Below are 24,603 nucleotides of genomic sequence, written 5' to 3'. Positions count from 1 at the left end.
CTGTATCTTAGTTACTGTATCAAGATCTTGCAGGGAATTTACTCACTGGCTTCCAGTTGAAGCTCGCATCCGCTACAAGACCATGGTGCTTGCCTACGGAGCTGTGAGGGGAACGGCACCTCAGTACCTCCAGGCTCTGATCAGGCCCTACACCCAAACAAGGGCACTGCGTTCATCCACCTCTGGCCTGCTCGCCTCCCTACCACTGAGGAAGTACAGTTCCCGCGCAGCCCAGTCAAAACTGTTCGCTGCTCTGGCCCCCCAATGGTGGAACAAACTCCCTCACGACGCCAGGACAGCGGAGTCAATCACCACCTTCCGGAGACACCTGAAACCCCACCTCTTTCAGGAATACCTAGGATAGGATAAAGTAATCCTTCTCACCCCCCCCCCCCCCCTTAAAAGATTTAGATGCACTATTGTAAAGTGGCTGTTCCACTGGATGTCTTAAGGTGAACGCACCAATTTGTAAGTCGCTCTGGATAAGAGCGTCTGCTAAATGACTTAAATGTAAAATGTAAATGTACTCACTTGCATTAGTGGCTCCATATACAGTGCCTTCAGAAAATATTCATATACCTTGACTTATTACACATTTTGTTGTGTTTCAGCCTGAATTCAAAATTGATGCAATTAAAATGTTATCTCACCCATCTACACGCAATATCCCATAATGACAAAGTGAAAACATGTTTTCAGAGATTTCTGCAAGTTTATTGAAAATGAAATACAGAAATATCTCATTTACATAAGTATTCACATCCCTGAGTCAATACTTTGTAGAAGCACATTTGGCAGCGATTACAGCTGTGAGTCTTTCTGGGTAAGTATCTAAGAGCTTTTCACACCTGGATTGTGCAACATTTGCACATTATTCGTTTCAATATTCTTCAAGCTCTGTCACATTGGTTGTTGATAATTGCTAGACATTTTCAGGTCTTGCCATAGATTTGCAAGTAGTATTGAGTCAAAACTGTAACTCGGCCAGTCAGGAGCATTCACCGTCTTCTTGGTACGCAACTCCAATGTAGATTTGGCCTTGTGTTTTAGGTTATTGTCCTGCTGAAGTGTGAATGAATCTCCCAGTGTCTGGTGGAAAGCAGACTGAACCAGGTTTTCCTCCAGGATTGTGCCTGTGCTTAGCTACATTCCGTTTATTTTTTATCCTAAAAAACTCTCCAGTCCTTAACAATTACAAGCATAACATGATGCAGCCACCACACTCAGCGGTGTGAAAAGTAACCAATTGTCATACTTGAGTACAAGTAAAAATACGATAATAGAAAATGACTCAAGTAAAAGTGAAAAGTCACCCAGTAAAATACTACTTGAGTAAAAGTCTAAAATTATTTGGTTTTAAACATACTTAAGTATCAAAAGTAAATGTAATTGCTCAAATATACTTAAGTATTAAAAGTAAAAGTATAAATAATTTAAAATTCCTTTTATTCAAGTATTTTTACGCCACTGACCATACTGCTTGAAAATAATGGAGAGTGGTATCCAGTAGTGTGTTGTAATGGATTTGCCTCAAACGTAACACTTTGTATTCTGGACAAAAAGTGAATTGCTTTGCCACATTGTTTGTTTAGTGCCTTGTTGCAAACAGGATGCTTGTTTTGGAATATTTGTATTCTGTACAGGCTTCCTTCTTTTCACTCTGTCAATTAGGTTAGTATTGTGGAGTAACTACAATGTTGTTAATCCATCCTCAGTTTTCTCCTATCACAGCTATTAAACCCACCATTGGCCTCATAGTGAAATCCCGGGAACTGAGTCTACGAAGGAAGCCTGCAACTTTGTAGTGACTGGGTGTATTGATACACCATTCAAAGTGTAATTAATAACTTCACCAGGCTCAAAGGGACATTCATTTTTACCCATCTACCAATTGGTGCCCTTCTTTGCGAGGCATTGGAAAACCACCCTTGTCTTTGTGGTTGAATCTGTGTTTGAAATTCGCTGCTCGAGTGAAGGATCTTACGTATGAGGTAGTCATTCAAAATCATGTTAAACACTATTATTGCACACAGAGTGAGTCCATGCATCTTATTATGTGACTTGATAAGCACATTGCTACTCCTGAACATATTTAGGCTTGCCATAACAAAGGGTTTGAATACTTATTGACTCAAGACATTTCAGATTTGAATTGTTTATTCATTTGTATACATTTTGAAAAACATAATTCCACTTTGACATTATGGGGTATTGTGTGTAGGCCAGTGACCAAACAATCTAAATTCAACCCATTTTAAATTCAGGCTATAAAACAACAAAATGTGGAAAAGTCAAGAGGTGGGAATACTTTTTGAAGGCCCTGTACATGACTGCAATTTTTCTTTGCTATATATTTTGCCCAGCTCTTTTTGAATTTATTTGAATGTACCAAATCATTTCACATTTTGGTTGTTGTTGCGTCTGAGAGATTTTGGATTACCTAGGCAGTCATGAGATAAGTGCTTATGCACAGACAGGTGATGATAAAATAACACAACAGTGTAACTCTATAACATACTATTTGAAGAAAACAATTGGGCAATTATGTATACTTTTGTTACACTATTACAGGGATCATCAATTAAATTCAGCCGCGGGCAGATTTTTTTATTGGGTAAGTGGGCCAGAACATAATTACAAATTATTTGTAGACAGCGAATTCACCACAATAAGCCACAAACATATATAATATTTGACTTTAACATAATAATTTCAAATCTGACAATATATTTTTAGAAGATCACATATATCTCTCTATTTCGCGTGGGATTACTTTGGAACAGATTTCGAAATCAAAATCACTTGGAGCTGATTTGCTGGTGTTCTTACAGTCTTTTTTTCTCAAATAAAATAAAATAAAATAAAATAATATTAGTCACATACCCGAATAGAACAGGTGTAGTAGACCTTACAGTGAAATGCTTACTTACGAGCCCCTAACCAACAATGCAGTTAAAAAATATACGGATAAGAAAAATAAATAAAAGTAACAAGTAATTAAAGAGCAGCAGTAAAATAACAATAGCGAGACTATATACTTGATTCCAACCTCTCTTTTAAAAAGCATGTGAAAAAGGTCATTCAGATAACCAAGTTCAACCTAGCTCATTTACGATTTATACAAAATTGTTTGACTACAGAGGTAGCAAAACTGTACTTCAAATCTACGATACTCCCCCACTTAACATACTGCTTGACTAGTTGGGCCCAAGCTTGCTGTACAACATTAAAACCTATTCAGTCTGTCTACAAACAGGCTCTCAAAGTGCTTGATAGGGAGCCCAATAGCCATCATCACTGTTACATCCTCAGAAAGCATGAGCTCCTGAGTTGGGAAAATCATGTGCAATACACCGACGCATGTCTTGTATTCAAGATCCTAAATGGCCTGGCTCCCCCTCCACTCAGTACTTTTGTTAAACAGAAAACCCAAACATGTGGCAGCAGATCCACAAGGTCTGCCATGAGAGGTGACTGTACAGTTCCCCTAAGGAAAAGCACCTTTAGTAAATCCGCTTTCTCTGTGAGAGCTTCCCATGTCTGGAATACACTGCCATCAGACACACATACCTGCATCACTTATCACACTTTCACTAAATGTATGAATATATGGCTAAAGGTCAATCGGATTTGTGATCATAATCCCTAGCTGTGTGTTTCCGCTTTCCATGTTGTCTGTTGTCTGTAGCTTGTGAGGTGTGGAAACACTTTGTTGCTTTTATGAATTTTGTCTTGCTGCTTTTTGTCCTATGTTGCTCTGCGTGTGATCACCGCTCAATAATTGTCTATATTGTAATTGTATTTAATAACCTGCCAAGGGGCTGCGGTTGAAAATTAGCCAGCTGGCTAAAACCGGCACTTTTACTGAAACGTTGATAAATGTGCACTGTCCCTGTAAAAATAAAATAAACTCAAACTCAAATATATACAGGGGGGTACAGGTACGGAGTCAATGTGCGGGAGCACCGGTAAATTGAGGTAATATGTACATGTGGGCAGCGTTATTAAAGTGACAATGCATAGATGATAACAACAGAGAGTATGCACTTTTATATATGTATTATAAATCATACTGAGCAAATATTTATATTTTTGATTCATGTTACAGTATTTGTATAAAATATGTATTACTTTATCAAATATTGATTTTGTCAACCATTTTACTATACATTTCTCCAGAAATGATCGACGTATGAACCACATGATTTCCAGCAAATCATTTTTTCCCATGGACTAAAGATTCCCGGAAGTCACCCGTCAGATGCAACAAACGGTTAAATACACCAAGGGCGGAATACACCAAGGGCGGAGTCTAGTATAGTTTCCATGGCGCTGATATACAATCCGAAGTCAAGCTGATTTCCATATACAAACCTGTAGGCTACAATGTTTTTTTAATTTATTTTTTATCTCTGCTGTTGAATGAATTGGATACATTTCGGATTGTCTGCCTCGTTTTAAGGAAAGTAAAAATGTTGTCCCAAAAATCATATATTTTCTGAAGTTGGATAGAACTGTTTTGGGTGGACTCCATTTAAACATTTACACTTTATTGTAAAAACGCCTCAAAAACGTGTTTGTCTATTTAATGTATGAGCGAATAATGTATATTGTAACATGTTAATGTACCATTCATTCAAATGACATCTTAAAACGAACTCAACTTAAGCAGTCGTAGTACTTATCAAGCATAATGTGCCATTGGCAAGTTGAAGTTGCTGACACGTCTCATGTCAATTTTTTAGGGAGCAATTACGTGCATATATGATAAGATTATTTATTTGGTAATGCTTTACAGGTGGATATGAGGGGTTACCTGAAAACAACGGGGTGGGTATTTAAACTCCAGGCCGAAACCACTACAGTGGGAACACATAGGGATTGCGATTTATGTTTACAGGTAAGATCATGATGCTGCATCCTCAAACTGCAAATGTATGTCTGTACAAAAAGATAAAATGGTAACAATGCTATTATTTTCTTTAATATAACGATAATATAATTTAATATAATGATAGGCTACCGGTACACACACCTATCAGCCAAAACTAGATAGATGATGGTAATAATAATAATAATAATAGTAATCTGTATTGAAGAATATAGAACTGAGCAATACAGTAAAGATGTCCTTATCTTGGTATTGGAATACCTGTGCTGGCTTTATCAATATTTAAATGTGATCTTCTGTACTGAGTTACTATTATATTGACTTCTTTATGCTCATTATTGACAGAATGGAGGAGTTGAGGAGCATCACGCCCTGATCGAATGGAGCAAATCAGTGCCATGCTTTGTGCTGAGTGACCTGAACTCTGCCCATGGTACATATGTCAACAACTGTCGTATCCACAATGCAGCCGTGCGTCTAACCCCAGGCGATGAACTGCACTTTGGCTATGGAGGCTCCACCTACCAGCTAGCTGTGGAAAGCCCATCTATGGTATGATTTATGTAGTCTGTAGTGCATATTTTTTTTATTTTTTTAATGTTTTTATTTCACCTTTATTGAACCAAGTAGGCCAGTTGAGAACAAGTTCACATTTACAACTGCGACCTGGCATGTAGGCCATACTGTCTAATCTACTAGATATCTCCCAATGCAGCAGTAAGAAGTTATCCACTCTTTGCTTGCTTTAACCCTCCAGCTGTGTTCCGGTCGAATTGGACCAATTTACACGTTTTCTCTCTGAAAAATGTACTTCATTTAATCTGATTGTCATAAGGTTCCATGACTTTGTCCACACAGGGCATCTGAACACACAAAATACATTTGGATGGTTTTCATTCAATTTTGCATGTTTTATTTAACTTTGGTACACCTGTGGTGTTCCCGGTCAAACATGACCGGTCATTAGAAATGAATGGGTGAGACTACAATTGAGTTCAGGCACATGCCCGTTCATCAGATGGACACACTTCCTCTCCCAGACCCCCACATGCATGTGTGTTTGAGCGCACACACACACACACACACACACACCTCACTCCCCCTGTAGGCTTGGCTTCCATCGCAACCCCCACGGGAACCGCACCTGTTGGCATTCTCACTAACAATCGCAACATTGTTTCAATAATATGTAGAACTTTTCTCGCAACTCTGGTACATAAAGCTTTTTTGGGGACTCGTTCACAATTGATTCTGTGGCAGCACAATGGCCAAATGATATACTGTATGTGAGGCTCTTGATCATATATTTGATCATGACACTGGTAAGAAGGAGAGAGTCCTTATTAAACTTTGACACAAATTAGTCTGTGATAAATAACACAATATGTTTCATCTGAGTATTTGTTAATAGTCAAAATAATCCATACATTATGCTTTCTTTTACTCAAAAACAAGTTGTATGAGCTCAGGTCAATGAAGCCTACAGGCCATAAATAGCTAATAGTAATGTTCACAAGAACTTAAGTTGATAAAAAGATCTAACACAACATTAGGTGATAATATATGTATTATTATTGATTTATAATCAGCAATAATGGGGCGGTCATTTTGGACCGGGAACACATAATTAATTAACATGAAACGAACACAACAGGAGGGAACCTATCACTATTCGCTAAATATTTGGTCAGTGGTGTTAATCTGTTGTTAAGATGCATGGCCTCATTGGTGTTGAGGTGTTGTATGTGCCTCTATGTATCTCTCTATCTCTCTCCAGCTCCCCTGCCCTCCCAAGAGCATCTGGACAGCCAGTCAGAACTCTCTGCAGCTGATAGAAGAGCCCCCCCTTGCCCAGTCTCCCTCCTCCCCCACCTCCCAGCTCCCTCTCCTACCTGGCAATACTTCTGCCCCTGTTGCGTGGGTATGGGGACAATCATCTGTCACCCCTCATCCCCCTAGCCGGGCTCGACCAGCCAGTGCTGGGACCAAACGGACTGGGCAGAGCATCCCCTCCGAACAACAAGGGACAACCTCACGCAGACCAGGTGGCTGAATTATACTGTGTCTCACTGTGTACACAACGTACATGGTCTAATCATTTGATGCCATGTTAGCTGCTGTATACTAGCTAAGGTTTGCGAACAGTATGCCTTATTGAACGAACCTCTGTTTACATTTGAATTGGTTTCAATAGGTGAAGGTGTGTGTAAATGCATCACTTGTACATGAGACTCTTGGTTTCTGCAGGAAGTTGGACTGGACACACAGGAAGCGGGGCCCCTCAGAGAACCGAAGCAATAGCATCTGAAAGTTCTCAGACCATGCAGCACCTCTTACAGGAGAAGGTGGGCATCTGTCTTGTTAGTGGTCTTATTGGTAGTCTTTTTGGTGGTCTTTGTGGTGGTTTTGTGATTGTGTAACCGCTATATGAAATACCAATCTGGAAGTGCACCCATGCCTTTTTTCCCCCAGTGAAAATAGAAATGTGTCTCTGCTTTACACTTATCCAGTCCCTTCCCTGTTTGCCTTGTACTACCAAAAATGTTGAATAACTCTCCCAACAGAAGACTAACAAAATCAAATCAAATGTTATTTGTCACATGCTTTGTAAACATCAGGTGTAGACTATCAGTAAAATACAGAGAGGAAAATGGAAAAATTATAGAAAGATAACAGGGAATAAATACACAATGAGTAACGACAACTTGGCTATATACACAGGTCGCTGTGCTGGGGTCGAGTCGATGTGTTGGGGTACGAGGTAATTGAAGTAGATATGTACATATAGATAGGGGTAAAGTGATTATTGGCTCTGTATAAAACTGTGTTGCCGTGAATTCATTTTGGACTTGGGGACTGTGAAGAGACCCCTGATGGCATTTCTTGTGGGGTGTCTGAGCTAAATGTTATTTGATTGATGAGAGAGATCGAATGAGAATGGCAAGAATCGTGCAACAAGCAGGCCACAAACAGACAAATAACGGCACAGTACAGCAGTGGTGTGCCGAACGGCCTCTCGAAATGCACAACTCATCGATTCTTGTCACGGATGGGCTATTGCAGCAGACGACCACATTGGGTTCCACTCATATCAGCTAAAAACAAATGGCTCCAGTGGGCATGCAATCACCAACACTGGACAATTAAGGAATGGAAAAGCATTGCCTGGTTTGAAGAATCCCAGTCGCTGTTGCAACATGCTGATGGCAGAGTCAGAATTTGGCATAAGCAGCATGAATCCATGGACCCATCCTGCCTGGTTGCGGTCAGTGGTGGAAAAAGTAACCAATTGTCATACTTGAGTAAAAGAAAATGACTCAAGTAAAAGTGAAAGTCCTCCAGCAAAATACTACATGAGTAAAAGTCTAAAAGTATTTTGTTTTAAATATACTTAAGTATCAAAAGTAAATGTAATCACTAAAATATACTTAAGTTTCAAAAGTAAAAGTAAAATATTTCAAATTCCTTATATTAAGAAACCCAGACTGCATGATTTTATTTTTTATTTTATTTTTTATGAAAAGCCAGGGGCACAGTTCAACAGGCATTTGTGTTTAGTGAGTCTGCCAGATCAAGGGCAGTAGGGATGACCAGGGATGTTCTCTTGATAAGTGTGTGAATTCGACAATTTTCTTGTCCTGCTAAGCATTCAAAATGTAACGAGTACTTTTGGGTGTCAGGAGTAAAAAGTACATTATTTTATTTTGGAATGTAGTGGAGTAAAAGTAAAAGTTGTCAAAAATATAAATACTAAAGTAAAGTACAGATACTTAAGTAGTACTTTAAAGTATTTTTGCTTAAGTACTTTACACTGGTGGCAGTGGTGTACCATTGTCCAATCTGCAGCAACTGCATGAGGCCATTGCATCAGCATAGACCAAAATCCCTGTGGAACGTGTCTGACGTCCACACCCCAAATAATTCAAGCTGTTCTGGAGGCAAAGGGGGGTCCAACCCAGTACTTGATGGGTGTACCTAATAAACTGGCCGGTGAGTGTATGTCCTTGTTCAGCCAAGACTCAGAGAAACATAGCATATTACAGTTCTTCAGGTCCCGTTAATAGGATAGTCTCGAATGGAGTTCATCCAGTTTGTTCTCGCCAAAAGAACAGGGGAAATTGTGGTATATTTGTTGGTTGACGTAATCCCGTTAGGAGGCTACCATACCTGTCTCTTTTTCGCCGCTGCTTCCTCTTTCGAGTCCCGGGGATTAGGGCCTGATCTGGAGTAAGCAGAATGTCCAGAGCTGCTGACTTGTTAAAGTAGAAGTCTTCATCCAAATCGGTCATAGGAAATTATGGTGGAGACATTATGTAAAATAAAAAGTTAAGAACATACACCCAGAGCAGGTTACCCACTAGCAAATATATTTTTCCCTGTGCTCTGGCTAGGAGGAGAGGCTGCTGCGGATAGGAGACGAGATCAGCAGGCTGGCTGTGTTTGAGAGTGAGTCCCAGAGGAAGGACAGGGTGATTGCAGGGCTGAGGGATGAGGTGTCAGCTCTGAGACACCAGCTGACCCAGAGCCAGCAGACCGACCAGGAGATCAAACACAGGCTGCTCAGTCTGGAGAGGGACATCAATGACAAGAGGGAGCAGATCCAAAGGATGAAGGAGCAGGTAAAGTGCCTTCAGCAAGCATTCAGACCCCTTGGCTTATTCCACATTTTGCTGTGTTACAGCCTGAATTCAAAATGGATCCATTTTTTTTCTCTCCCATCTACACACAATACCCCATAATGAAAAAGTGAAAGCATGTTTTTAGACATTTTTGCAAATGTATTAAAAATTAAATACATAAATATCTTATTTACATAAGTTTTCACACCCCTGAGTCAATGCTTTGTAGAAGCACCGATGGCAGCTCTCGAAGAGCATTCCACACCTGGATTGTGCAATGTTTCCTCATTGGTTGTTGATTATTGCAAGACAACCATTTTCAGGTCTTGACATATTTCCAACTAGATTTAAGTAAAAACTGTAACTCGGCCAGTCGGGAACATTCACTGTCTTCTTGGTAAGCAACTCCAATGTAGATTTGGCCTTGTGATTTAGGTTATTGTCCTGCTGAAGTCTGAATTAATCTCCCAGTGTCTGGTGGAAAGCAGACTGAACCAGGTTTTCCTTTAGGATTTTGCCTGTGTCTTGCTCCATTCCGTTTCTGTTTTATCCTGAAAAAATCCCCAGTCCTTAACGATTACATTTACATTTACATTTAAGTCATTTAGCAGACGCTCTTATCCAGAGCGACTTACAAATTGGTGCTTTCACCTTATGACATCCAGTGGAACAGCCACTTTACAATAGTGCATCTAGGTCTTTTAAGGGGGGGTGAGAAGGATTACTTTATCCTATCCTAAGTATTCCTTAAAGAGGTGGGGTTTCAGGTGTCTCCGGAAGGTGGTGATTGACTCCGCTGTCCTGGCGTCGTGAGGGAGTTTGTTCCACCATTGGGGGGCCAGAGCAGCGAACAGTTTTGACTGGGCTGAGCGGGAACTGTACTTCCTCAGTGGTAGGGAGGCGAGCAGGCCAGAGGTGGATGAACGCAGTGCCCTTGTTTGGGTGTAGGGCCTGATCAGAGCCTGGAGGTACTGAGGTGCCGTTCCCCTCACAGCTCCGTAGGCAAGCACCATGGTCTTGTAGCGGATGCGAGCTTCAACTGGAAGCCAGTGGAGAGAGCGGAGGAGCGGGGTGACGTGAGAGAACTTGGGAAGGTTGAACACCAGACGGGCTGCGGCGTTCTGGATGAGTTGTAGGGGTTTAATGGCACAGGCAGGGAGCCCAGCCAACAGCGAGTTGCAGTAATCCAGACGGGAGATGACAAGTGCCTGGATTAGGACCTGCGCCGCTTCCTGTGTGAGGCAGGGTCGTACTCTGCGGATGTTGTAGAGCATGAACCTACAGGAACGGGCCACCGCCTTGATGTTAGTTGAGAACGACAGGGTGTTGTCCAGGATCACGCCAAGGTTCTTAGCGCTCTGGGAGGAGGACACGATGGAGTTGTCAACCGTGATGGCGAGATCATGGAACGGGCAGTCCTTCCCCGGGAGGAAGAGCAGCTCCGTCTTGCCGAGGTTCAGCTTGAGGTGGTGATCCGTCATCCACACTGATATGTCTGCCAGACATGCAGAGATGCGATTCACCACCTGGTCATCAGAGGGGGGAAAGGAGAAGATTAATTGTGTGTCGTCTGCATAGCAATGATAGGAGAGACCATGTGAGGTTATGATACCTATGATTAGCATACCCATAACATGATGCAGCCACCACTATGCTTGAAAATTAATAATATGGTGTATTGTATTTGCCCCAAACATAACACTTTGTATTCAGGACAAAAGTGAATTGCTTTGCCAAATATTTTGCAGTATTACTTTAGTGCCTTGTTGCAAACAGGATGCATATTTTTAGAATATTTGTATTGTGAACAGGCTTCCTTCTTTTCACTTTTTGTCAATTAGGTTAGTATTGTGGAGAAACTACAATGTTGTGGATCCATCCTCAGTTTTCTCCTATCACATACATTAAACTCTTTCTTTCCTCTCTGGCAACTGAGTTAGGAAGGACACCTGTATCTTTGTATTTTCAACCAAACAATTCAATGTAATGATGTTGAATCAATGTGGAAAACTGGCTGGATTTGAAAGAAGCAATCAACGTAAAATAGTTTCATATTTTTTTACCCAACTTTTAACATAAATCCAATGACATGGTGAAATGTTTTGTTGATTTGACATTGAATTCACGTTAATTTGACAACTCAACCAAATGTAAATCAAAACTAGACTAAAAATAAATGTTGTCTGTGCCCAGTGGGTCAAAGGAATGAGACTTTCACATTTCATGTCTCAGTTGAATTTCTTTGAATTGGGATGTCTTTGAGTTGGGATGAATTTAATTAAATGAGGAAATTCCTAACTGACCCCAACCCTGCTGTTTACCTGCATTCTCTCTCTTCAGCTCTTCCACTCCCCTCTCACTGGCACTCAGTCTGGCCTCCAAGGCTAAAACAGAATGAAAAGACACACTGATACAGTTTTAAGTTCTACCGTTTAAAACAAGCAAACTATTCTATGCCCAACACAGTTGAGTTATGCCAGATCAACTTCCCACTCACTGGCTGCCATTTAGACTTGCAAGTTGAAAATGTAAATACACAAAGAAAATAAAGAATGTAGACAACAAGCTTCCATTCCCCCTGTCACAAGGGGATTCATGGCTGATTTAAGATGAATACCTCAGCCCTGTTACTGTCAACCCTGCTACTTTAATGGCATTACTATAGCTATTTTTTTACACCTTGAGATGGGAGAACATGTTCTTTATGAAGTTGAACATGTGCTCTTTGTGACGGAATGTTAAAAGGAGGTGAAATGAATAGTTTATTTTTGACCAAGTTACACTCCCCAAAATGTACTCTGTTCGTGGAACGATCCAGTAACAGCAAGGACAATGCGGTGGAAGGCTATCTCATTTTAACGGGAGCACCACCCAACAGTATATTCACGTCTGGATATTGGATCAGCATCACTCAATCATCAAGTGGCTAATTTGAACTGTAATTAAAAGGGGATTCAATATTAGTTCTACAAAACGGTGCATTGTACTGAATATCAACGTATTGAGTCGGCCTAAACTAACATTGTGCTTTTGGCTGCTGCGTGTCATTTTTTTCGTCACCTACATTCTCTCTCTTCAGTTCTTCCACCTCCTTCTCGCTGACACTCAGTCTGGCCTCCAAAGCTGTGGTAACAGACACTTTAATTGAGTTAAACCGCTCATGTTGTGATGACTTTGACTGGGACCTGAAGGCTTGTGTCAGTTCAAAAATAATATAGTATTATTGTATCAATGTCCTCTTTTTATTGCCTGTGTTCCCACTCTCACTGGCTGTCACTCTGGCCTGAAATAACATGAAAGGACAGGAATATCAGTTCATTCAACAGTCTAAACTATCAATATACATATTACTATTGGTATCTCTTAACAAACTTGGAAGTGCAATTTACATCAATTATTTCTTTCACATTGATCATTATTGGGTATTTTCTGACATTACCTGCATTTTCTCTCTCTAGGTTGTCTACTTTGTGTTTTTTGGCATTGCAATTCAGTTTTCTGTTCCCCCACAAAGGCTCCCATGTTGTGCACAATGTCTCTCAGATCCTTCAGCTCAGTCTAGATGTCAGGGTTGGTGGTGGTCTGGCCGCTCGTCTGTTTGTAGGTGGTATCCGTAGCTTCAGTCTTTCGGGCTTGCAATCTCGATCTCAATGGCCCTGCTCTCGCGCCCATCGCTGTGACCATGTTGAGTGATGTCCTTCTCTCTGACCTTTCCACTCTCTCCCTGAGCCCATGTCCCAGACAGACGGACGGTATCCTGGTATCTGAATTAGAGAGATTTGTGGCATTTTCTGTCGAATTCTCACTTTAAAAATCTCTCTCTGTCTCGAGGAAATAATGTTCCTTTTGCAGTTTATTTTCATACTCTGTACCCGCCCCAAACACCAGACAATGTCCATTATTTTTGTTTTGTTTCTGGGAGTCTCTTAAAGTGCCATTCTAAAATAGTTTCCCCTCAATGTTATCATTGAGGTATAGAGAGTTTGTAATATTGACTGTCTGTTTGATTATAACCTATACTTTGTTAAGATGGTAGAGCTGCAGAGGGGCTCCAGTGAGGTGTTTAGGCATTCTGTCACCGAGCGAGACCTAAAGATTTCCAACCTAAGAGGTCAGATGGAGAGACTGAAGAGGGAAAGCAGCACTGCCTCAGGTTTGTGTGTGTGTGTGCACTTGTGGCATGTGCATGCCTGTGTGCCCATGGATTTCAGTGTCAGTCTGACTAAGTGGTATCCATTTAGGTCTGGTAAGAAGCTTACAGAGAGACCTGAGTTCGAGGGAGAAGCAGGCTCTGAAACTGGCATCTGAGGTGGACAGACTCCGGCAGGACATCCGACACAAGGACATCCAACTGGGGGCTACTGCCACCAAGGTCTCCATTGTTTTTGAGTATATTTCTCAGAATCTAGTCATATAATCAGTTCTTTCTGTCCAGATTCTTAATTTTCCTTTGACTTTAATAAAGTAATTAAATGTAATAACTTTTATAGACAAAATTTTTTTTATTTGAAGACTTTACTATGGCTGAATGATATCCATGTCCTTTGAGAATGATTGCAGAGATGATTTAGTGTCGAAACCAGAATCTTTTGTGAGGCCCAACTACTTGAACTGAGAAATACTGTGCTGTAGCTATGCAGGTGTTGCTGTTCTATCTGCCATATTTAAGCCACAGACATTCATCTGCCTCAAGGTTTCCTGTCGACCACTTTTCCTATCAACCACTTGCCCTTCGTAGCTCATTTCAGCTTTTCTCTCTCCTCTCTCTTGTCTTTCTGTCCCCCAGTTCTCCAAAATGAGCAAGAAGCACCAGGAGGAGTTACTCAACCATGAAAATGAGTTGATGACACTGAAGAAGGTAGATATCCATTTCTCTGACCATGTTTGACTCTTCAACGTAAATAGATAAAGAACGAATGCCTCCCTGTTTCACTCCATACCTCCCTGTTTCATTCTCTCATGTTATCTGCAGAGCGTTGAGAGGCTGGAGGTTGCTTTGAGGGATAAGCAGAGGCTCCTGGAGCTCCAAACAACAGAGAGGGACTTGCTAAAAAACAGACTGGAGAAGAAGATTGGGGTTAGAACTTCATGTCATGGTTTTATGTTTCGGAAAATTACGGCATTGTGGGTAGAATAGGATCTTGAGGGTTCTATCTTCGAGAAGAAGCCTCTATTGTTCTATTTAGAAGTCTTTTTTATTAGAGTGTATAGAAATGTGATGCTTTTACAGAGGCAAATCCTAACGTGAGATTAGAGTTTCAGAGTTTCACATTCAGTATATCATGTTGATGCGTCAGTGTGAAATTTGAGTTATATGATGTATGATATGGAGGATATGATGTAGTTAGACCTAGTGGGATAGTTTTTGTGAAATTGGAATACAGTGTAGTTCCAAAGCTCTAGGTTGACTCCTACGATGCTGTGCTCCAGGAGCAAGCTTCTATGTTCGCGGAGTCTGAGGCAGAGAGGCACACACAACAAAAGAAGAGCAAAGCTGAGCTGGATCTGGTGCAGGCACAGGTAAGTTCAAAGAATTCTAGTGCCTCTCTAACTATAGTTCCAGATAATTACGCAAATCAATTGAAATATCCTTCCTCATAGAAATGAAAGTGTGACATCATGAGTATGATTGACTTAAACTGAAATGGCGCGAAGTGAGGGAATTAAATACTGTTTTTTTTTGTTGTCTCAGATTGAGCACCTTCGTGACCAGCTGCTGATGATGTTACCCACTGAACCCTCTGACTCCACTTCCCATGATGCCTTGTCAGACCAGCAGGTTACTGGGACCTCTTCGTTAACAGTATAGAAAAGAGACTGATTAATAACATAAAAGTATATCAAATGTCCCAGAGAGCTACATATTGTGAAGGTTTGCAGGGTTAGAGTACATTTCAATTCAGTCAAGGAATTCCAATTCCATTTTTTTCTCATTGAAAAGCATTGGGTTGGGCCATGATGTTTTGTGATGACCAAAAACCTGGGGAAACAGATCCGCAATTTACTTGGGGTGTTAAATGGCTATGCTAGCCAAAAGAATGTGGTCATCCATAATTGAACCACTGCCTGTGACCTTTGCTCCTTGTAGGTATTAGAGCAGGTGGCAGAGCTGCTAGGAGAGAGAGAGAGCCTGATGAGTAAATTAGAGGAGCTGGAAGGACAACTGAAGGAGCTCATGACTGAACAGGAGGGGGCAGCAGAGGACACAGAGAGACTGAAGAGTAGGCTGGAGACCTGTCAGGTATTCACTCCCTCACATTTGAATAGTCCTACACTTGGATATACTGTCATACAGTGTGTATCTGTCAATTATAATATGCTCAAATCCAAAGTGGCTTACAAATGAGGGTACATGCAACACATAGCCTACAATGTGACACAAATCAACTCTCAACCAGACAGTCAAGAAACTTGTCTGTCTCAAGTGTTCCCCTAGCAAATTGAAATGCTGCTTTGATACTTTCACCCAAACATTCTAAATAGCACACACACACACACACACACACACACACACACACACACACACACACACACACTTGACCAAACAAGATACAGCTGGTATGTCTATTGTCCACTCACAGAGTCAATTACAGGAGGCATGCTCGGCAAATGCACTGGAAAAGGCCATGACCTCACTACAGGAGGAGAGTGTGTCTCCAGCTCTGGCCTGGGTCAAGGCTTCAGTCCTCTCCATAATGGCTACCCAGCTCCCACTGCTTCAGAGTGCCACCCAGGCACTACTGGAAGCTGGGATAGATGCTTCACATCTCACTGAAGGTGATTTAAATCTAGCTATTTACATTTTGTTTGGCTGTTGTATTTGTACTTCTTTACGTAGTCAATTATGTATTTATGTGGTAAATCAGTGTTCCAGTGTTCCTGGAAAGTCACAGGACAAGGCATGAAAAACACTGTAGTAATGGAATAATGCAAAGTTGTTTCCCTATCTTAAATTAAGATATATTTATTAAAGGGTGCACTAACTAACACACACACACACACGGGTACTAGGGGACTGGAGTAATACTATGGTCCATATATGGGTTAAAATCACAAAGGGGTCCATATGATCTAATATCCTTTTTGTTTCCCCACAGGAGTCCTGAGTGGCATCAGAACCCTGGTCAATGAGCATCAGGGTTACACAGTGGAGCTTCAGCGTTTGAAGGTAGGTAGAATTGGTGCGCTGTCACTTTGCTCTGCACTGACTCAAAAATGTTGGTGAATGTTCTGCTCTGTAAGCCACATACACAGAACTGGAGTAGATAATCAAATAAGAAAATTCTGTAAGAATAGACATCAGGCCCTGTATACACAAAGCATCTCAGAGCTCTGGGATCAGGATATCCCTGTATGTATAATCTTACATGTCTTCTGAAAAGGCACAACTGATCTTATATCAGCACTCCTACTCTGAGACTGTTTGAAAATAGGCCCAAAACCAGTATACAAATGGGAGAATCATTGATGTATTTGTAACCCAATGGAAGATCACTCTCATTATCAATAAGCTTCCAGTGAGTTTGAGTGGTAGGTTTTCCTATCTAAGGCCTCATTTTCTCATCAGTGGTTTTAATGTGATGTATAGAGAGATTGCACACATGATGTGGCTGATAGGGTTGTTTAGTTGTCATAGGGTCACTGTGTCTTTTCTGGGGTGCAGATAGACCTGGAGGAGCTCCAGGAGAGAGAAGCAAAGTCCAGAGAGCTGCAGGAGCTTCTGAGCATTACCAGAGAGGAGCTGGTGCAGCAGAGACAGCAGGTTGACTCCCACACACACATGAATGCTTGCGGGCACACACACACACACACACACACACACACACACACACACAAACACACTAAAAAACACACACACACACTCCATATCTATTAACAACTGACATAAAAATGCATGTACATGACTGGGAAAGTGGATTCAATAGCAATGCTTTGTTGACATCCACGAAAAGACGCACATCTTTATGTCCCCTTACTTCAATTGTAGATGACTGTGGCACAGCATGAAGAAGAGGCCAGGAAGAAGGAGTTGGAGGAGCTAAAGGAGGAGTTGGAGGCACTCAGACAAGCCCAGGTGAGGGGGCTAGGTGCTGAGATGGTTTTGACCAATTTCCCCTAGTCCAGGTCCTTCGAGAACACTGTGGATGCTGGTTCCATCAGTCTGTTTGTTTTGTAAATAGCCGGTGATAAAGCTACATAAAGATGCATCTACAAGGAGAACACCTGAAACTGATAACTAGCATGCACAGTGTCCACCAGGAAACAGACGTTACAATCCACCGACTCTCTACGTGTTTCTCTCGCTTACCAGACTAAACTGCAGCAGGAGGCACAGACCCAGGAGGCCGAGTGGTGCACCAGGCTGGAGGAGGCAGGCAGGAGGGAGGAGGAGTGGCAGGATAAGGTGAAGGAGGAGGAGAAGGAGCGCTACAGGGTCTGGGAGGCCGAGTACAGGGAGCAGGTGCGGCAGCACACACACCATCGTGGCCCTGGAGCAGCGCTGTGTCCAGAGCAGACAGAGAGCCCAGGAGCTGGAGGAGGAGAGGGAAGCGCTGATTGGACAGCTGAGAGGTGAGGGGGGGGGGGGTCAAAGGAGTGGCCTGTCTGGCCATCTGGTTGGTCTTGTTCTTCTAGGAGAACGCTAGAATCCTGGGGGAAAAAATTGGCGTCTGGATACAGGGCATATTTAACAACAAATAATTGGGCAACTTTTGTACCAAAAAATGTCTGAGTGAGGGAAATGCTGTAAATTAAGAGGACTGTATTTTGAAAGATGAGACGTTGAGGATTATAATAAATACCTTTTTATGTCCTTACAAGCAAGCCAAACACCTGTGAGTCCAAATGTGCACTTCACATTTCCATATCATACAACTCATGTCAGATACAGTGTCAACGTTTATGATCACTATGTTTTGATGTACAGTTACAAGATGACTTGGCCTCATACCCTGGGTTGTTCTGAACAGAATGAGCCTATTTTTGTGTATTGTAAAGAAAATGTGCCACTGAACACGAACGAATGCACGCATGAATCCTTTCTATGCGCACCAAAATGAAGATCTGTTTCTCTGAATTGCCCTGTGAAAGTCTTGCACTGTAAGATTGTATTTTATAATTTAGCTAGGGATGTTGACAACAGAATAAGCTTGATGCCCACCTGACGCAGACTGAGGTTTAAAATGGTCTGTTTTAGGATTGTGTAAACAACAACAGTAATTGTGTGATGGCAGGGTTGTGTTCCAAATGAAACAACTACCAGTGTACTGATATTCCAGACTCTTCTATGAGTCATAAAAGTGCATTGAAATTGCTTAGGAACTGTGCACACTTTGGAGAGGTGTGTGGGCACTTGGAGACGCCAGTTAGCCCTCTCACTCAAACCCATAGTAGTTTTTTTGTCTTACGTTGCACCTACCCCACATTTTCCAGAAATACTCGTATCGTGTTACTGAATGTATCCAGAGTATTTTCAGATTTCATTATCTACAAATGATGCGTAAAGTGTAGTAAGTGTAAAAATGCACATAAAATCACCAGTGTAATGTTTGGATTCAGTCATGTGTTATTCAAATTGTTGTGTCCTCACCTTTTGGTCTAATAATTTTCCCATAATCTCCAAACGGTTCCCTTTCAATTGCTACCATGGTTATGCATTTGCTTTTCTTATTTCTTCTGAAAGAAACATTTCAATTTAGCCCTATCCATATATAGTGCCTTCAGAAAGTATTCACACCCCTTGACATTTCCACATTTTGTTGTGTTACAGCTGAGATTTTGTGTCACTGACCTACACTATACCCCATAATGTCAAAGTGGAATTATGTTTTTAGAAATGTTTACGAATGAATAAAAATGTAAAGCTAATAAGTATTCAACCACTTTTTTTGGCAAGCCTAAATAAGTTCAGGAGTAAAAGCGTGCTTAACAAGTCACATTATAATTTACATGGACTCACTCTGTGTGCAATAATAGTGTTAAATAAGATTTTTTTTAATTATACAAAAATGATGCAGATATTGAATGTTCCTTTGAGCATGGTGAAGTTATTAATTACACTTTAGAATGTGTATCAATACACCCAGTCACTACAAAGATGCAGGCGTCCTTCCTAACTAAGTTGCCACAGAGGAAGGAAACCACTCAGGGATTTCACCATGAGGCCAATGGTGACTTTAAAACAGTTACAGAGTGTAATGGCTGTGATAGGAGAAAACTGTTACTCCACAATTCTTAGCTAAATCACAGAGTGAAAAGAAGGAAGCCTGTACAGAATTTTAAAAATGTTCCAAAACATGCATCCTGTTTGCACGAAAGCACTAAAGTAAAACTGCAAAAAATGTGGCAAAGAAATTAACTTCATGTCCTGAATACAAAGTGTTATGTTTGGGGCAAATCCAATACAACACATCACTGACTATCACTCTTCATATTTTCAAGCATGGTGGTGACTGCATCATGTTATGATTATGCTTGTCATCGGCAAGGATTAGGGAGTTTCGGGGGAAAAAAATAAACGTAATAGAGCTAATTTTTCAGTAGGACAATAACCTTAAACACAAGACCAAATATACACTGAATATACAAAGAATAAGGTGCAAATATTTTATAATCCAGGTGTGCAAAGCTCTTAGAGACTTACCCAGAAAGACTCACAGCTGTAATCACTACCAAACGTGCGTCTACAAAGCATTGTAGGGAGGTGAATACTTATGTACATTTCTGTATTTCATTTTCAATACATTTGTTACAATTTCTAAAAACATTTGTTCACTCTGTCATCATGGTTTATTGTGTGTAGATGGGTGAGAAAATAATACATTCAATCAAATTTTGAATTCAGGCTGTAACATAATGTGGAATAAGTCAAGTGGTATGAATACTTTCCGAAGGCACTGTTGGTCAGTTCCCACAAGTCTAAATTAAACCGCACTGGACACAGTAGTGTGTTTAATGCAAGGTAGTGCCATTTTATGTCACTAGATGACAGTCACGTGTAATGCAACACTAAAGGGCAATGCTAGAAGCACATATTTTCCTCAATTTATGCATAGTTACACTTGGTGTTACTGGGTGCGAAATAAACTCAGTAACACTTTACCTATTCAAAATGCAATGCAAATAACTTGTATTTCCTGGGAGGGAGCTTCATGTGTGGTGACGAATTGGTACATAGACACACACAGTGGTCACACACAGTGGTGTGTGGTGTGTATTCATATGTATACCTGAACGTAATCTCTGGGTCCGAGCTCCTAAATCAAATCAAATCAAATTTATTTATATAGCCCTTCGTACATCAGCTGATATCTCAAAGTGCTGTACAGAAACCCAGCCTAAAACCCCAAACAGCAAGCAATGCAGGTGTAAAAGCACGGTGGCTAGGAAAAACTCCCTAGAAAGGCCAAAACCTAGGAAGAAACCTAGAGAGGAACCAGGCTATGTGGGGTGGCCAGTCCTCTTCTGGCTGTGCCGGGTAGAGATTATAACAGAACATGGCCAAGATGTTCAAATGTTCATAAATGACCAGCATGGTCGAATAATAATAAGGCAGAACAGTTGAAACTGGAGCAGCAGCACAGTCAGGTGGACTGGGGACAGCAAGGAGTCATCATGTCAGGTAGTCCTGGGGCACGGTCCTAGGGCTCAGGTCCTCCGAGAGAGAGAAAGAAAGAGAGAATTAGAGAGAGCATATGTGGGGTGGCCAGTCCTCTTCTGGCTGTGCCGGGTGGAGATTATAACAGAACGTGGCCAAGATGTTCAAATGTTCATAAAGACCAGCATGGTCGAATAATAGTAAGGCAGAACAGTTGAAACTGGAGCAGCAGCATGGCCAGGTGGACTGGGGACAGCAAGGAGTCATCATGTCAGGTAGTCCTGTCAGGTAGTCCTACAGTCGTCTGTGTACAGGGTGAATAGCACCGGCAAGATGACAGAGCCTTGTGGGGATCCTGTTTTATTTTTATTTTTTTTATTTCACCTTTATTTAACCAGGTAGGCTAGTTGAGAACAAGTTCTCATTTGCAACTGCGACCTGGCCAAGATAAAGCATAGCAGTGTGAACAGACAACACAGAGTTACACATGGAGTAAACAATTAACAAGTCAATAACACAGTAGAAAAAAAAAATGGGCAGTCTATATACAATGTGTGCAAAAGGCATGAGGAGGTAGGCGAATAATACAATTTTGCAGATTAACACTGGGGTGATAAATGATCAGATGGTCATGTACAGGTAGAGATATTGGTGTGCAAAAGAGCAGAAAAGTAAATAAATAAATAAAATAAAAACAGTATAAAAACAGTATGGGAATGAGGTAGGTGAAAATGGGTGGGCTATTTACCAATAGACTATGTACAGCTGCAGCGATCGGTTAGCTGCTCGGATAGCTGATGTTTGAAGTTGGTGAGGGAGATAAAAGTCTCCAACTTCAGCGATTTTTGCAGTTCGTTCCAGTCACAGGCAGCAGAGTACTGGAACGAAAGGCGGCCAAATGAGGTGTTGGCTTTAGGGATGATCAGTGAGATACATCTGCTGGAGCGTGTGCTACGGATGGGTGTTGCCATCGTGACCAGTGAACTGAGATAAGGCGGAGCTTTACCTAGCATGGACTTGTAGATGACCTGGAGCCAGTGGGTCTGGCGACGAATATGTAGCGAGGTCCAGCCGACTAGAGCATACAAGTCGCAGTGGTGGGTGGTATAAGGTGCTTTGGTGACAAAACGGATGGCACTATGATAGACTGCATCCAGTTTGCTGAGTAGAGTGTTGGAAGCCATTTTGTAGATGACATCGCCGAAATCGAGGATCGGTAGGATAGTCAGTTTTACTAGGGTAAGCTTGGCGGCGTGAGTGAAGGAGGCTTTGTTGCGGAATAGAAAGCCGACTCTTGATTTGATTTTCGATTGGAGATGTTTGATGTGAGTCTGGAAGGAGAGTTTGCAGTCTAGCCAGACACCTAGGTACTTATAGATGTCCACATATTCAAGGTCGGAACCATCCAGGGTGGTGGTTAACTTCCGGCGCCGACTGAGATGGCCGCCTCGCTTCGCGTTCCTAGGAAACTATGCAGTTTTTTGTTTTTTTACGTGTTATTTCTTACATTAGTACCCCAGGTCATCTTAGGTTTCATTACATACAGTCGAGAAGAACTACTGAATATAAGATCAGCGCCAACTCACCATCAGTACGACCAAGAATATGTTTTCCGCAACGCGGATCCGGTGTTCTGCCTTACAAACAGGACAACGGAATGGATCGCATGCAGCGACCCAAGGAAACGACTCCGAAAAAGAGGGAAACGAGGCGGTGTTCTGGTCAGACTCCGAAAAAGGGCACATCGCGCACCACTCCCCAGCATTCTTCTTGCCAATGTCCAGTCTCTTGACAACAAGGTTGACGAAATCCGAGCAAGGGTAGCATTCCAGAGGGACATCAGAGACTGCAACGTTCTCTGCTTCACAGAAACATGGCTTACTGGGAAGACGCTATCCGATGCGATGCAGCCAACGGGTTTCTCCACGCATCGCGCCGACAGAAACAAACATCTTTCTGGTAAGAAGAGTGGCTGGGGCGTATGCCTCATGACTAACGAGACATGGTGTGATGAAGGAAACATACAGGAACTCAAATCCTTCTGTTCACCTGATTTAGAATTCCTCACAATCAAATGTAGACCGCATTATCTTCCAAGAGAATTCTCCTCGATTATAATCACAGCCGTATATATCCCCCCCCAAGCAGACACATCGATGGCTCTGAACGAACTTTATTTAACTCTTTGCAAACTGGAAACCATTTATCCGGAGGCTGCATTCATTGTAGCTGGGGATTTTAACAAAGCTAATCTGAAAACAAGACTCCTTAAATTTTACCAGCATATCGATTGCGCAACCAGGGGTGGTAAAACCTTGGATCATTGTTACTCTAACTTCCGCGACGCATATAAGGCCCTGCCCCGCCCCCCTTTCGGAAAAGCTGACCACGACTCCATTTTGCTGATCCCTGCCTACAGGCAGAAACTAAAACAAGAGGCTCCCACGCTGAGGTCTGTCCAACGCTGGTCAGACCAAGCTGACTCCACACTCCAAGACTGCTTCCATCACGTGGACTGGGACATGTTTCGTATTGCGTCAGATGGAAATATTGACGAATACGCTGATTCGGTGTGCGAGTTCATTAGAACGTGCGTCGAAGATGTCGTTCCCATAGCAACGATAAAAACATTCCCAAACCAGAAACCGTGGATTGATGGCAGCATTCGTGTGAAACTGAAAGCGCGAACCACTGCTTTTAATCAGGGCAAGGTGTCTGGTAATATGTCCGAATATAAACAATGCAGCTATTCCCTCCCAAGGCTATTAAACAAGCTAAGCGTCAGTACAGAGACAAAGTGGAATCTCAATTCAATGGCTCAGACACAAGAGGCATGTGGCAGGGTCTACAGTCAATCACGGACTACAAGAAGAAACCCAGCCCAGTCACGGACCAGGATGTCTTGCTCCCAGGCAGACTAAATAACTTTTTGCCCGCTTTGAGGACAATACAGTGCCACTGACACGGCCTGCAACGAAAACATGCGGTCTCTCCTTCACTGCAGCCGAGGTGAGTAAGACATTTAAACGTGTTAACCCTCGCAAGGCTGCAGGCCCAGACGGCATCCCCAGCCGCGCCCTCAGAGCATGCGCAGACCAGCTGGCCGGTGTGTTTACGGACATATTCAATCAATCCCTATACCAGTCTGCTGTTCCCACATGCTTCAAGAGGGCCACCATTGTTCCTGTTCCCAAGAAAGCTAAGGTAACTGAGCTAAACGACTACCGCCCGTAGCACTCACTTCCGTCATCATGAAGTGCTTTGAGAGACTAGTCAAGGACCATATCACCTCCACCCTACCTGACACCCTAGACCCACTCCAATTTGCTTACCGCCCAAATAGGTCCACAGACGATGCAATCTCAACCACACTGCACACTGCCTAACCCACCTGGACAAGAGGAATACCTATGTGAGAATGCTGTTCATCGACTACAGCTCGGCATTCAATACCATAGTACCCTCCAAGCTCGTCATCAAGCTCGAGACCCTGGGTC

General features: G+C 42.0%; 1 protein-coding gene across 1 annotated transcript in view; it reads left to right on the top strand.

Annotated features, from left to right (window-relative positions):
- The first annotated feature begins 4,594 nt into the window (after positions 1–4,594).
- fhad1 (forkhead-associated (FHA) phosphopeptide binding domain 1) overlaps positions 4,595–24,603 on the top strand; it is a 41,634-nt gene continuing 21,625 nt past the window's right edge. Inside the window, 18 exon segments of the mRNA XM_065020670.1 lie at positions 4,595–4,900; positions 5,237–5,443; positions 6,669–6,927; positions 7,139–7,236; positions 9,283–9,510; positions 13,540–13,663; positions 13,752–13,882; positions 14,297–14,368; positions 14,483–14,587; positions 14,941–15,030; positions 15,203–15,289; positions 15,599–15,751; positions 16,104–16,287; positions 16,608–16,682; positions 17,178–17,272; positions 17,498–17,584; positions 17,822–17,982; positions 17,984–18,081. Of these exon segments, the coding sequence (XP_064876742.1) occupies positions 4,805–4,900; positions 5,237–5,443; positions 6,669–6,927; positions 7,139–7,236; positions 9,283–9,510; positions 13,540–13,663; positions 13,752–13,882; positions 14,297–14,368; positions 14,483–14,587; positions 14,941–15,030; positions 15,203–15,289; positions 15,599–15,751; positions 16,104–16,287; positions 16,608–16,682; positions 17,178–17,272; positions 17,498–17,584; positions 17,822–17,982; positions 17,984–18,081 (2,350 nt within the window). The 5' untranslated portion in view covers positions 4,595–4,804.

Source organism: Oncorhynchus nerka, linkage group LG7 (assembly GCF_034236695.1).
Source record: "Oncorhynchus nerka isolate Pitt River linkage group LG7, Oner_Uvic_2.0, whole genome shotgun sequence".
In the NCBI taxonomy this organism is placed as follows: domain Eukaryota; kingdom Metazoa; phylum Chordata; class Actinopteri; order Salmoniformes; family Salmonidae; genus Oncorhynchus; species Oncorhynchus nerka.
The sequence above is the reverse complement of the archived record's forward strand: the minus strand, read 5'-3'. Positions and strand labels throughout refer to the sequence as shown.